General features: G+C 37.6%; 1 protein-coding gene across 2 annotated transcripts in view; it reads left to right on the top strand.

The window, feature by feature from the left end:
• Window positions 1-8259: 8259 nt before the first annotated feature.
• The window catches only part of SLC35A1 (solute carrier family 35 member A1), a 45456-nt gene continuing 41299 nt past the window's right edge, over window positions 8260-12416 (top strand). For both annotated transcript variants that reach the window (XM_077162388.1, XM_077162389.1), the window contains exon 1: window positions 8260-8549. In XM_077162388.1, coding sequence (XP_077018503.1) covers window positions 8534-8549 — 16 coding nt within the window. In that variant the 5' untranslated portion in view covers window positions 8260-8533. The remainder of the gene's footprint in view (window positions 8550-12416) is intronic.

The following is a 12416-nucleotide window of genomic DNA, read 5'->3' on the forward strand; positions in this document are numbered from 1 at the left end:
GGGAGCTTTGGGGGATTTAGGGAAATTTTTGTGCCAGGAAGTTTGCAGCTCTGTATTAGTTCCTTTGGATCTAGATAGAAACAAGAGACTTGTTTCAGAGCTGAATAGGAAACCAGGGACTTAAAGTTGTCCCATTTTATCCTGCCTCAGATAAACTATTATGCTGACTGAAATAAGCCTGCCACGAAAGGACAAATACTGTATGATCTCACTGATACAAACTAATTATAATAAATAAACTCATGGAATTAGAATCTAGAATATAGGTTACTAGGAGCTGAGTTGGAGGTAGAGAATGAGGAGTTGATGCCTAATTTGTTCAGAAGTTCTATTTAGGTTGATTGTAAATGTTTGGAAATTGACGAAGTGAAGATAGCACATTACTGTGAGTGCACTTTACGGTACTGAATTAGGTGTGAATGTGGTTGAAAGGGGGAAGTTTGGCTTGTGTATGTCACTACAATGAAACTTAGTAGATAAAACATGGGCCTGTATAACATATTTAAATAAAGTTTTTTTTTTAACTTTTTTATTGTATAGTATAACATATATACAAAGCAAAGAAATATAAAAAGCAATAGTTTCAAAGCACTCTTCAACAAGTGGTTACAGGACAGATCACAGAGTTTGTCATGGGCTACCACATGATCCTCTCATATTTTTCCTTTAAGCAGCTCCGGAATATAGAAGGCTAGAGGGCTTAAATACTTTTTTATCATCACAATTGACTTTTTTTTCCTTCTTTTTTTGTGAACAATAACATATACAAAAAAGCTATAAATTTCCAAGCACAGCACCACAATTAGTTGTAGAACATATTTCAGACTTTGACATGGGTTACAATTTCACAATTTTAGGTTTTTACTTCTAGCTGCTCTAACATACTAGAGACTAAAAACGAAATCTGTTTAATTATTAGGCATTCATATTCATTTGTTAAATCCTGTCTTCTCTGTATAACTCCACCATCACCTTTAATCTTTCTCTCCCTCTTTAGGGGGGTTTGTACTATGACAATTCTCAATTTTTCATATTGGAAGGGTCTGTCACTATTATGGGGTAGGTAGATGGAACTATCTGGTGTTCAGGAGAGGCTGGGCTAGATTCCAGGACTTATCTGGACCAGGGCCCCATCTGGAGGTTGTAGGTTTCTGGAAAGTTACTCTAGTGCTGGAACCCTTGTGGAATCTTATTATTGACTTAGATGTTCTTTAGGATTGGCTGGAAATGGTCCTGGTTGGGGGTTGGCAGGTTATGATAGGTAGCAAGGTCTACTTGAAGCTTGCGTAAGAGCAACCTCCAGAGTAGCCTCTCGACTCTATTTGAACTCTCTCTGCTACTGATACTTTATTAATTGCACTATGGCCAACCAATTTTTGACAGGGCTGCCAAGCCAACTCAATTAGGAAAGAATGGTCTCTTCAACAAACGCTGGGAAAATTGGATGTTCATATGCTAAAGAATGAAGATGGACTCCTAACTCACATCATATACAAAACCCAACTCAGAATGGATCAAATACTTAAATATGGAAACCAGAGCCATAAAACTTCTAAAAGAAAACGTAGGGAAATATGTTCAGAACCTTGTGTTAGGCAATGGTTTCTTATTAGTGTTTGTTGCCTTTTAACAGGGCAGGTGCTTCCAATTCAACTTTGTACCCCACTTCCTGCTCCCTTATTAGGTTCCCATTTAATACCTTTGCCTTATCTACCTGACATATAGGCATTTGTGCTTTGGGCCCCTGTGAGTAAATTTTAGAGCTGCAATTCTATGACTGCCTTACATACTTCTAAAACTACTCTTGGATAACAGATGCTGTTGGATGGAGGGCCTGTTAAACCTGCTTTAATAGGTAGGGGTTCATTTATATTTGGCATTTTTTTCTGCACAGGTGACTTTTATTATTTATATAATTTATTTTCTATTTAGGTTAAATACTATTTATAATATGAATATGCTTTGAAATCCATTTTCCATACATACTTTAAATTTCAAACAGATCTATTTCTAGGTTTTCATGATTTTCATATTGTAGTTTAAAAATGATGTGTAAAGTTAGGCTGGCTGGTTGTTCAGATGGCCCGCGGTGGGGGAGGTACCTGTATCTGAAGAAGGTGTGATAGTATAGTTAATACTAATAAAACCCAGGAATTTTATTTTATCTGTTCAAGCCACCCTCATTAGCTTCTGCAAGAATACTAAACACAGAGAAGAATGGTTGATAATCAGGTTAGGACTAGAAATAGAATAAATGTGAATAAAAATACCAAATCTAATTTGAGAAGCCAAGACTGAACATCAGAAAGTTGTTTCTTGGTAAGTATGAGCAAATTAAAATAAAGGAAGCTAGATCAAATGGTGAGATTATCCTCTTCCAGGACCCATACCCCCAGCTCTCTAAAGATTTCCAATCACATACTGGACACAGTGTCTGATGGTTTCCCCCATTTCTGTGGGTCACAGACCAAACTCATTTTACTGCCAAACTTGTTTTTCCTTTTGCATTTCCTTCTGTGGTCAAAGGCATCACTGCTAACTGAGTAATATAAACTAAGAGTTCTTCATTGTCTTTCTCTGGCAGTCCCTACAATTAACTAGACATCAAGCCTTGCTAATTTGGCTTGAATTATATCTGGTATCCAAGTCCTCCCTACCTTCTCTGCCATTGCTGTAATTTAGGACTTTGTCTTACTGCCTGTGTCTCTGCTGTCTCCATCTTTTACATATTTCATTAGGATGAATTTTCTAACACATAAATTGGATCATGGCCTCCTTTCCCCAGCCTTCATCCTCCTTTCTTAAAAATCTATCAAGATTCTACTTCATTACCTACAGAGTAAAATACAAATGCCTTCATAGTAGATGAGATTTTTCAAAATATGATCTCCATTTATCTTCCAATTTCATCTGTTTATCACATGCTCCTTCCACATACCATACATATTAGACAATTCAACTACCCCCAAAATCTTCAAAGATGTCATGGTCTTTAATACTACCACCCTCTGGTCTTGCTTGTCACTCTGTCACCTGGAATGTATTCCTTAGGCACCCCTCATGAAACTGTTTACTCTCAACCAGCCCAACCAGATTTTACTTTTTCCACAAAGATATTTACCAACACAGTTGAGAGAATTAATTGCTCACTCTCCTTTGGGTTTTCATTGGCTTTTATTCATACTTTTACTTTAGAACTTAAATAGGTTTATATTTAAGTGTTCACCTCTATTCTCTCCTGCTGGGTTGTGACTTTCTTGAGAGTTGAATGAATGAAGGGGTAAACTGGAAGCACCATATTGGTTAAGTGATTATTTTAATTGTCAAGGCAGGAGTTGGTAAAGGTCTGTACCCATTAGTTATTAGAAAAGGAGAGAAAAGGGAGGAAGGAAAGGGGGAATTATGTTTTGGGGAAGTGGTAAGAAATGAGGTTGAATAAGTAGGGCTAGCTTAGCTTTTGGAGGACTTTGAAAGTCAGACAGAGGAATATGTTGCCTTCCTTTAGTGCAACATTAGAAAACCACTGTAGATTCTTGAACAGAGGAGATTGTGGGAGGGGGACAAGGGAGTTCAGAAGGTGGCTGGGAAGTGCTGCAAAAATTGGGTTGTGTAGCGATGGACGATGTGACGATTTAGACAAGGAGAATGATAACAGAGATGCAGAAAAAGGCACAAATGTGAACTTTAATGATGAGGACATAACATCTTAGGAAAGGGAAGAAAAAAAACACAACAAAATATGACCTTAGGGTTTCTATCCTAGGAGATTTAGGATAATTGGGAAGAGAACTAGTTTAAAAAATATAACATGCTCAATACTAGAAAATTTGAGTTTAAGAGATGACAAGTATCATAATGTGGAGATGACTAGAAAGATAATTTGAGGGTCATCCCGAAAGGAATGAAAGGAGGTACAGGAGACAGTAAAATAAGATAGAGTGTAGTTAGAAGAATAGAAAGAGATATAAAGGGATCTCTACATTCGTGGAAGAAAAATCTAGTTCTACTTTCTAGCTGCATTACTTAATATTTCTCTGATTTCATCATAAAAATTGGCATAATAATAATTCCCTACTCACTGGGTTGTCATGAGGATTAAATGAGTTAACCCATGTGAAACACTTTTAAGACATGGTAAATGCTTTGTCAATGTTAGCCAAGGGCGGAGAGAATTTCCAGTGTCTCATTTCTACTGCACCCCATTCCCATTGTTTCCTCCTTTCGTTTTCCAGTTCTCAGTTAGTGTGTAGAATAATGCTAGCACATGATGACTCTCGATAAATGTTTGATGAATAAACACAAGAGGATTGAGGAATGAGAAAACGTCAAGGAGTTGGCAGCTGCTGGGCTTAATTTTAATAGAAGTGGATTAAGTAGAAATAAGATTGCACATGCTAACCAGGAAATGGGAGACATAGGTACAGACTAGATATCAGTGACTGGTAGGAAAAGGAAAATAAGATTATGTTTAAATAAAAGGGGGACCAGAAGAAAGGGAGAGTTAAACACAAATAAGAAATGTTTGGATATTCACGATGATAACTCATGTTTAATTCTCTTAGTCTACACACTGAAATTACACCATTTCCCTGTATTTTCTATTTTCTCAATTATAAAATGCAACTATTCTTTTGGCACACCTTTAGCAATATTATACCATATGAATTAACTGGTTTAAAATGATAACCTAGCAAATTGGTTTCAGGTGTTTTTAACTTTTTTATTATATAATATAACATATATACAAAGCAAAACAATAAAAAAGCAATAGTTTTCAAAGCAGTCTTGAACAGGTAGTTACAGGACAGATCCCAGAGTTTGTCATGGGCTAGCATACGGTCCTCTCAGATTTTCCCTTCTAGCTTCTCCAGAATATAGGAGGCTAAAAAGCTTAAATATTTTTTATTACCACACTTGAATTTTTTTCTTTCTTTTTTTGTGAAAAAATAACATATATACAAAAAGCAATAAATTTCAAAGCGTTGCACCACAATTAGTTGTAGAATATATTTCAGAATTTGGCATGGGTTACAAGTCCACAATTTTAGGTTTTTACTTCCAGCTGCTCTAAGATACTGGAAACTAAAAGTGATATGAATTTAATGATTCAGCAATCATATTCATTTGTTAAATCCTATCTTCTCAGCATAACTCCACAATCTTCTTTGATCTTTCTAGCCCTCTCTTTAGGGGTGTTTGGGCTATGGCCATTCTAACTTTTTCATTTTGGAAGAAGCTGTCACTTATATGGGGTAGGAAGATGGAACCACCCAGGCTGGGCTTTCTAGGTTTCAGGACTTATCTGGTCCAGGGACCCATCTGGAGATGGTAGGTTTCTGGAAAGTTACACTAGTGCATGGAACCCATGTGGAATCTTATATATTGCCCTAGGTATTCCTTAGGATTGGCTGGAATGGTCCTGGTTGGGGTTTGGCAGGTTGTGATAGGTAGCAGTATCTCCAGAGTAGCCTCTTGACTCTGTTTGAACTCTCTCACTGACACTGACACTTTATTAGTTACCCCCTTTTGGTCTCGGGTGTTTTTTTTTAACAGGAGAATAATGAGGGATATGCTTAAACCTTCACAGAACAATTATTTTAGATACCTGCATTTATCTACATATATTTTTTGTGGTTAAGGATTTATTGAACTTCAAACTTTACCAAAAATGAACAATCTCTATTATATAGCTACAATTTGAATTTAAGTATAATTTACTTAAGTCTTTTGTTATTTGCTTCCTTTCCAGCCTTTTGTTTAGCCAAGTTTATACTTGTACTTCCTTACAATGGATATAGTACTGGGCTTCCTTCTAAAGAACTCGTTGAGAATAGGATAGCACTTATGCCTGAGCAGAGACAGAAGTGAGCAGGGTATAGAGGCAAATATTGCATCGTGATAGTGACAATCAGAATATCAGTGGGTTCTCGGATGGCAATTGCAATAGCTGCTTGAAGCTCTGTAAGGCTAGTTTATCAGGTCATGTTGAGGACTGTTGCTTCTTGCACTAACTGTACAGAAAAGTAGGCATGCATTTAAAAACTGCATTAAATCAAATTTTCCTCCAAAAGTTAGAATAATTCAGTGAGAAATAGCCTGAACTAAAAATATATATATACCTTTTTAGTCATTCATTGGGTTGGAATAAAAAACACGGATAAAGCCAGCTTCAAAGTTAATGGGAACTAATACTTCTTCCAAGAATATGCTGCAGCCGTGAGGTATAATAGCAATCCCTTGTTTGAGTGACTGCTTTCTAACTTGCTGAAAAACTTTGCTCTCTGAAATCATAGACTATCAAAATCTTTGCTGTTTGAAATTTGTCACTAAGAATGAAACATCTCATTCTTGTTTGGAGGATCTAAGCCAATTTGACACAAGAAAGGGACTCATTTTCCAAAGCATCATTTAAGGGTTCCTGAATATAACCTCCCATATGAGCCATAACTAAAGTTTCCAGGAAATAGGACCCTGAGACCACTTTGCAGTCCAGATATGATGCTTTGTCTTTATATATAGCCAATGCTTTGAATCAATCTAAACACTGCTTCCTTTAAATCTCATCTAAACTCCATCCTTCTCCTAAATCTATAACTCTATCTTTTCCTTTGTTTCCTGAGATATCCCCTGCTTCCTCTTGTAGGTGGTTTCCCTCATTGCCATGGGTCAATAAACCTGACTTGAACAGACTACAAGTTTTTACTGATTGGACTAGGGCAAAAGGCATCAAAACCTAGTCAAAATTAGTGCCAAAATGGTATAGAAAAGCCTTGTGAGAAACGGACATTTATAAGAAAAGCATGGTTCAGCCACATAATATGTGAACCAAAAATGCCACTAAAATGGCCCAACAGCATTTAGTCTACCAGCCTAATTGTGATCAGTTTCTTTGGTGTGTGCATATGTGTTTGTGTATGTTTCTATGTGTTGTGTCTATGTAGTTGGTTCCATGACCTAGGTCAGGGAAAGATCACACATTGGCCTGAAACTTCTTGTTGTTGTCAGAAATAAAAACGTTTTAAAAAGAAAATGGCTGATACAGGTTTTAAGAAAGGAGTAGGCTTAAAGGGGACATAAAGGACAATGTGAGCATTAAAAAGAGAATAATTATGGTTAATTGAATTAAGATGTCTGTGAAAAGCCATGAATCTATAATTATACTTCAAAATTGGAAGGGTTAAATAATGTGTAAAAAGCAGTAGTTATAAAACAAAAGAAGGGATATATGATAGAGTATTTTTAATTTTTATAATTAATTTTAAGTATGTATATATATACTTAATAGATATATATATATGAGTTTTATGTTTAAGTATATGTATGAGTACATACAGAGAAGCCAATTGAATAATTCCAGAAATGGGACTGGTACCAATTATAGGAAGGGGTGATTAGTACCAATGAGTACACATACAGCTAGGTGGAGAGGGGATACAATTGTGTGTTCCCAAATGAAATTAATCAAATATCTGACTCTACAGAGTCAAGTTTCATCTCCTAGGAGGCTCTCCTAATTATATGAGATGCTAATAAAGCATGCAAAACTTTTGAATAGTGTTAATAGTGTGTAATAGGTATATCTACACATCTAAACAGACAACAATGGTATATAACATTAACCACACAACCCTCTAAAAAGTACAATCTTGGGGAAAAGATTATGCTACAAAGATATAGGCTGCTGGGCATGTCAGAATCTTGTATCTCTGTTCCTGTGAGGGCTGAAGTACCTATACAGTATTTTTAAACAATACACATATCTTGAAAATCCTGCATTTTACCAAAGAATTATTTCTATCATCCTTTAATGTTAATTAAATTCCTCTAGTGAAGGTGGAGATTATAATGCTTGAAGTGACTGTTGACCTGTCTAACATTTTTGAAGTCCGTTTGTCGTGCGAAGACCATACAGTTAGAATGTTTGGCTAGTTAGACAAATCAGTACAATGACAATGTTGATGATAAGGACACAGACACAAGAAAAATATGTATAAATATGTAAGATGACTTGTACTAATTTTAAACAAGGGCTAATTATTGAGGTAATGAATGATGAAATTATAAAAGACTTGCCCAAGACCGTTTCGAGTCCCGTGAGCCTCTCCAGCAGATCCTGCAGGAATGAATCACTAAAACTAACCACAAATCACTATCAGCTGCCTAATCCCCTCTACGGGGACTACAATTCCCAGAACGCAACGCTCTGCCCCCCCCCCCCCCCCCGCCCCCCGGTCTCCGTTTCCCGAGCTGGCCGGAAATTGTAGTTTACAGAACAACCCCTAGAACCGAAGAGTGGCAATTGAAGGCTTGGCTTTAAAACCGTTTTTTCTCCATCCGGGTTCTTCCCATTTCCGAGAGTACTTCGGTTTCCTGAGTATATTTTAGTGTTTGGCTGGGTAGGAAGTGTCAGTCGGCGAGACGCTCTAGGCCAAGCAGTTTTCGATCTCTATGACCATAGAGGTCGGTCTCCTTGACTTGCGCTGCGCGCGCGTAGGTAACTCGCGTCAGTTCCGCGCGGGGCTGTCGTGGAGCGATGGCTGCCCCAAGAGGTGAGGCCTAGGGGCTCTGGGGAGAGAAAGCGGGAGCGGCTTCAGCTCAAAGCCCACGGGGGACGGGGGCGGGCGTGGGCAAACGTCAGCGATGGTCTGCACCGGTCGGACGTCGAACCCCTGCTGTACCCCGGACCACCTGAACTAGGTTGGGGCGTCGGACTTCAAGAGCTCACGTTGAGCTGCTCCCTGGTTTGAGCCCGCTGAGCTCCCTTTCATGGTGCGCTGAGTAGCCAGCTTCCCATTGCCTTCCCCGCGACGGACTCCGCGCGGGATAGTTTAGCAGTGCGAGGCTGCCTATCTCAACGAACTGGTGGTGAGGGGGAACCGAATTTAGACAGGCCTGGGCTGCGGCATAGGCGTAGTGGGATCGCGACGCAAGTCGCAGGCAGGAGTCGCATCATCGGGCGGGAGGCAGGACAGTTCTCGGTGCTGGGGTCACTGCGGATGCGGTCCCCTCTGAACCTCCTGCCCTGCGGATACTCGGCGGATACTCGGAGGCTTAAAGGCATGCTCTAGGTGCAGAGCCTAGAGTTAGTAGCTGCTCCACGTAACAGCCGCTGAAAACATCACTGGGTCATTAAAACAGCTTTGAAACTTTAATGAGATGGAGAAAGCAGTAGTTAACAGAATTCGGCTTAGGGAGGAATAGCTTCTGTGGTTAGAAGGAACACTTTAATATTTTGGATGGGGAGATTCTCCGCCTACTCCTAAGAATGACACATTCTATGAATAATATCTAGTGACTAGTTGCCATTTAAGGAGGGGAAGTCTGATAAACTCCTTAGCATTGTTTTGTTCTGCTGAGTGATATATGTAAGTTGCGACCAGAGCTGAATTTCACAACTATAGAGCAGTAACTAGGAGAGTTGAGTGACCTGTTCATTCTTCACCCTTCCCCGCTAGAGCGTTTGCTTTCACTTCTGAAGAACTGTTGAACAAATATTTAAAGAATATCCATTCCGAAACGGAATGGCTTTAAAAGGGAAATTTAATAAGTTGCTAGTTTACAGTTCTAAGGCCAAGAAAATGTCCCAATTAAAACGAGTCTATAGAAATGTCCAATCAAAGGCATCCAGAGAAAGATACCTTGGTTCAAGAAGGCCAGTGAAGTTCAGGGTTTCTCACTCAAGTGAGAAGGCACATGGTGAACACAGACCCATTGGGTAGTCCACATTAATCATTCAGGCCCTGACCAGGGCGTTATTTGTAGTCATGTATCCCTCTCTTATGCATTCTGCCCTTTCATATAAGTTCAATTTAAGAACCTTTTTTTTGTAGCAACAGAAAAAAAACAACATTGTTTTAATAACATAAGATAGAGACAGCAAATTGAAAATAGAAGTCAAATCATTATCTGAAATATTTGCTACAATTTACAGATTTAAGCTTGTTAATAAGTTTATTATTTGTCGTGCCTTGTGTGTGTTAAACGTCTTATATGCCCACTAGAAATGTATAATCCTAACATATCTGGGATTTCCTGAATTTCCAAGTTCTCAGGTGTTACAAATAATGTCCCCCTAAAATAGTAAATATTACTATAGTAATATTTAGTAATATAGTAAATATTACTATAGTAATATTTAGTAATATAGTAAATATTACTATAGTAGAATATAACTGAAAAATAGGTAACTTCAGACCCTTAATGCATCTGTAAATATAGGACAAAAGTAATTTAATGTTACTAACATTTTTTGGCACACTTAATGGAAACATTTGAATTACAGGGCAAATCTGATCAATTTACTGAAACTTTAATGCATTATATTAAAAACTTATGTTTTTGGTTAAAAATCATTGATTTTTTTTTTTTTTTTTTTACATGGGCAGGCAACGGTAATCGAACCCGGGTCCTCTGGCATGGCAGACAAGCGTCCTTGCCTGCTGAGCCAACGTGGCCAGCTCGAAAATCATTGATTTTAATTCTACATTTCTGATAACTATCATTAGCATTTGGCTTGCTTTTGGGGGTCACTTTTCATGCAGAAAAACTACTGCATGGGTGCTAATGGGAACTTTAAAAGAATCAGAGAACAGTGCATGGTTAGGATGTGGCTACCAGCTGAATTGTGAGCTAGATTGATAATCATTGACATTTGGCATGATTTAAATTCTCAGCAGAATTTAAAATGATTACGTGTCATTTCTTTTTGATGTTACCTGGAAAAATTGAAATTATTAATAATTGAAATCTCATAGTCGTGAATTTTTTAACAGTGAAGAGATATTTTGATTGAATGTTAAACTGAAATAAGTGAGAGGAAACCATGCTTAAAAATGCTACGAATTTTTTAAAAGTTCCTTTAAAATGCTTTTAAAGTGCTATTGACAGGTCAGAGTGTTTGTAGGTTTTAAATACTTGGCTTCCTGTTTAAATATTTGCTATATTGTTTTTAGATTCAAAAACCCATAAAGTAAAATAGATTTTAGTTAGGCAGTCATAACCTCTCTTATTTATGAAAGTGATGATGTTCTAGTTTGCTAGCTGCTAGAATGCAATATACCAGAAACGGAATGGCTTTAAAAGGGAAATTTAATAAGTTGCTAGTTTACAGTTCTAAGGCCGAGAAAATGTCCCAATTAAAAGGAGTCTATAGAAATATCCAATCAAAGCCATCCAGAGAAAGGCCAGTGAAGTTCAGGGTTTCTCTCTCAAGGGAGAAGGCATGTGGCGAACACAGTCACAGTTTCTCTGTCAGCTGGAAGGGCACATGGTGAGCAAGGTGTCATCTGCTAGCTTTCTCTCCTGGCTTCCTGTTTGATGAAGCTCCCAGGGAGACACTTTCCTTCTTTATCTCCAAAGGTCGCTGGCTTGTGGGCTCTCTGCTTCTTGTGGGTATGTCGTTCTTTGCTCTCTCTGAATGTCCTTCATTTTCCAAAATGTTTCCTCTTTAATAGGACTTCAGAAACTAATCAACACCCACCCAAATGGGTGGAACATGGCTGAACCTAATCTATCTTAACAGTCACTCTTGATTAAATCACATCTCTAGGGAGATAATCTGATTACAGTTTCAAACATACAGTATTGAATTGAGATTATTCTACCTTTATGAAATGGGATTTTGATTAAGACATGGCTTTTCTAGGGGACATATATCATTTCAAACCAGCACAGATGATAATCTAGGACATAGGTTGACAAACTTTCTGTAAAGGCAAAATACTCTCTGATAATTTACTCAACTCTGCTGTTGTAGCACCAAAGTTGCTATAGACAATTTTTAAATGAATGGTGTGGTTATGGTCCAATAAAACTTTATTTATGGGCTCTGTAATTTGAATTTCATATAATTTTCACATGCCATAAAATGTTTTTTTTTTTAGCCATTTTAAAATGTAAAAGCATTCATAGCTCAGAGTATATAAAAACAAGAGGTGTTTGCTTTTATACAGTTTGTTCTCCCCTGCTCCAGAACACTGGCAGTGCTTTCTCCTTCACTGAATAATTAAAGGTTATCACTCTGTCTTTTAAGTCATACACTTATCCGTTATGATCTCCTTCACTTCCTTTTACATAAACATTGCTTTTTAGTGCCTCAGACCTTTTGTAAAGAAAATTTAGGCAGATATATGCTTATTCTGTTTTACCTTAATACTTCTAGGTGACTTGATATACTTTTAGAAATTTGTCTGCAACTTACAAATTATTTTACTCTTTTCTTTGATTCTCCCAGTGGAAAATATTTGCATCAAAGGACATGTTTTCTTGTGGGTTCCTAAAGTATGTATCTAAAGATAATTTGTGTAAAACTTCTGCTTTATGACCCATAGTAGTGAACAAAAGCATACTTAGTGCATAATATCATTATAGTAGCAGCCCAGAGTCATCCTGTGGGGTCCTCAAACTACTTTCTGTTG

This window comes from Tamandua tetradactyla, chromosome 5 (assembly GCF_023851605.1).
Source record: "Tamandua tetradactyla isolate mTamTet1 chromosome 5, mTamTet1.pri, whole genome shotgun sequence".
Taxonomy (NCBI): domain Eukaryota; kingdom Metazoa; phylum Chordata; class Mammalia; order Pilosa; family Myrmecophagidae; genus Tamandua; species Tamandua tetradactyla.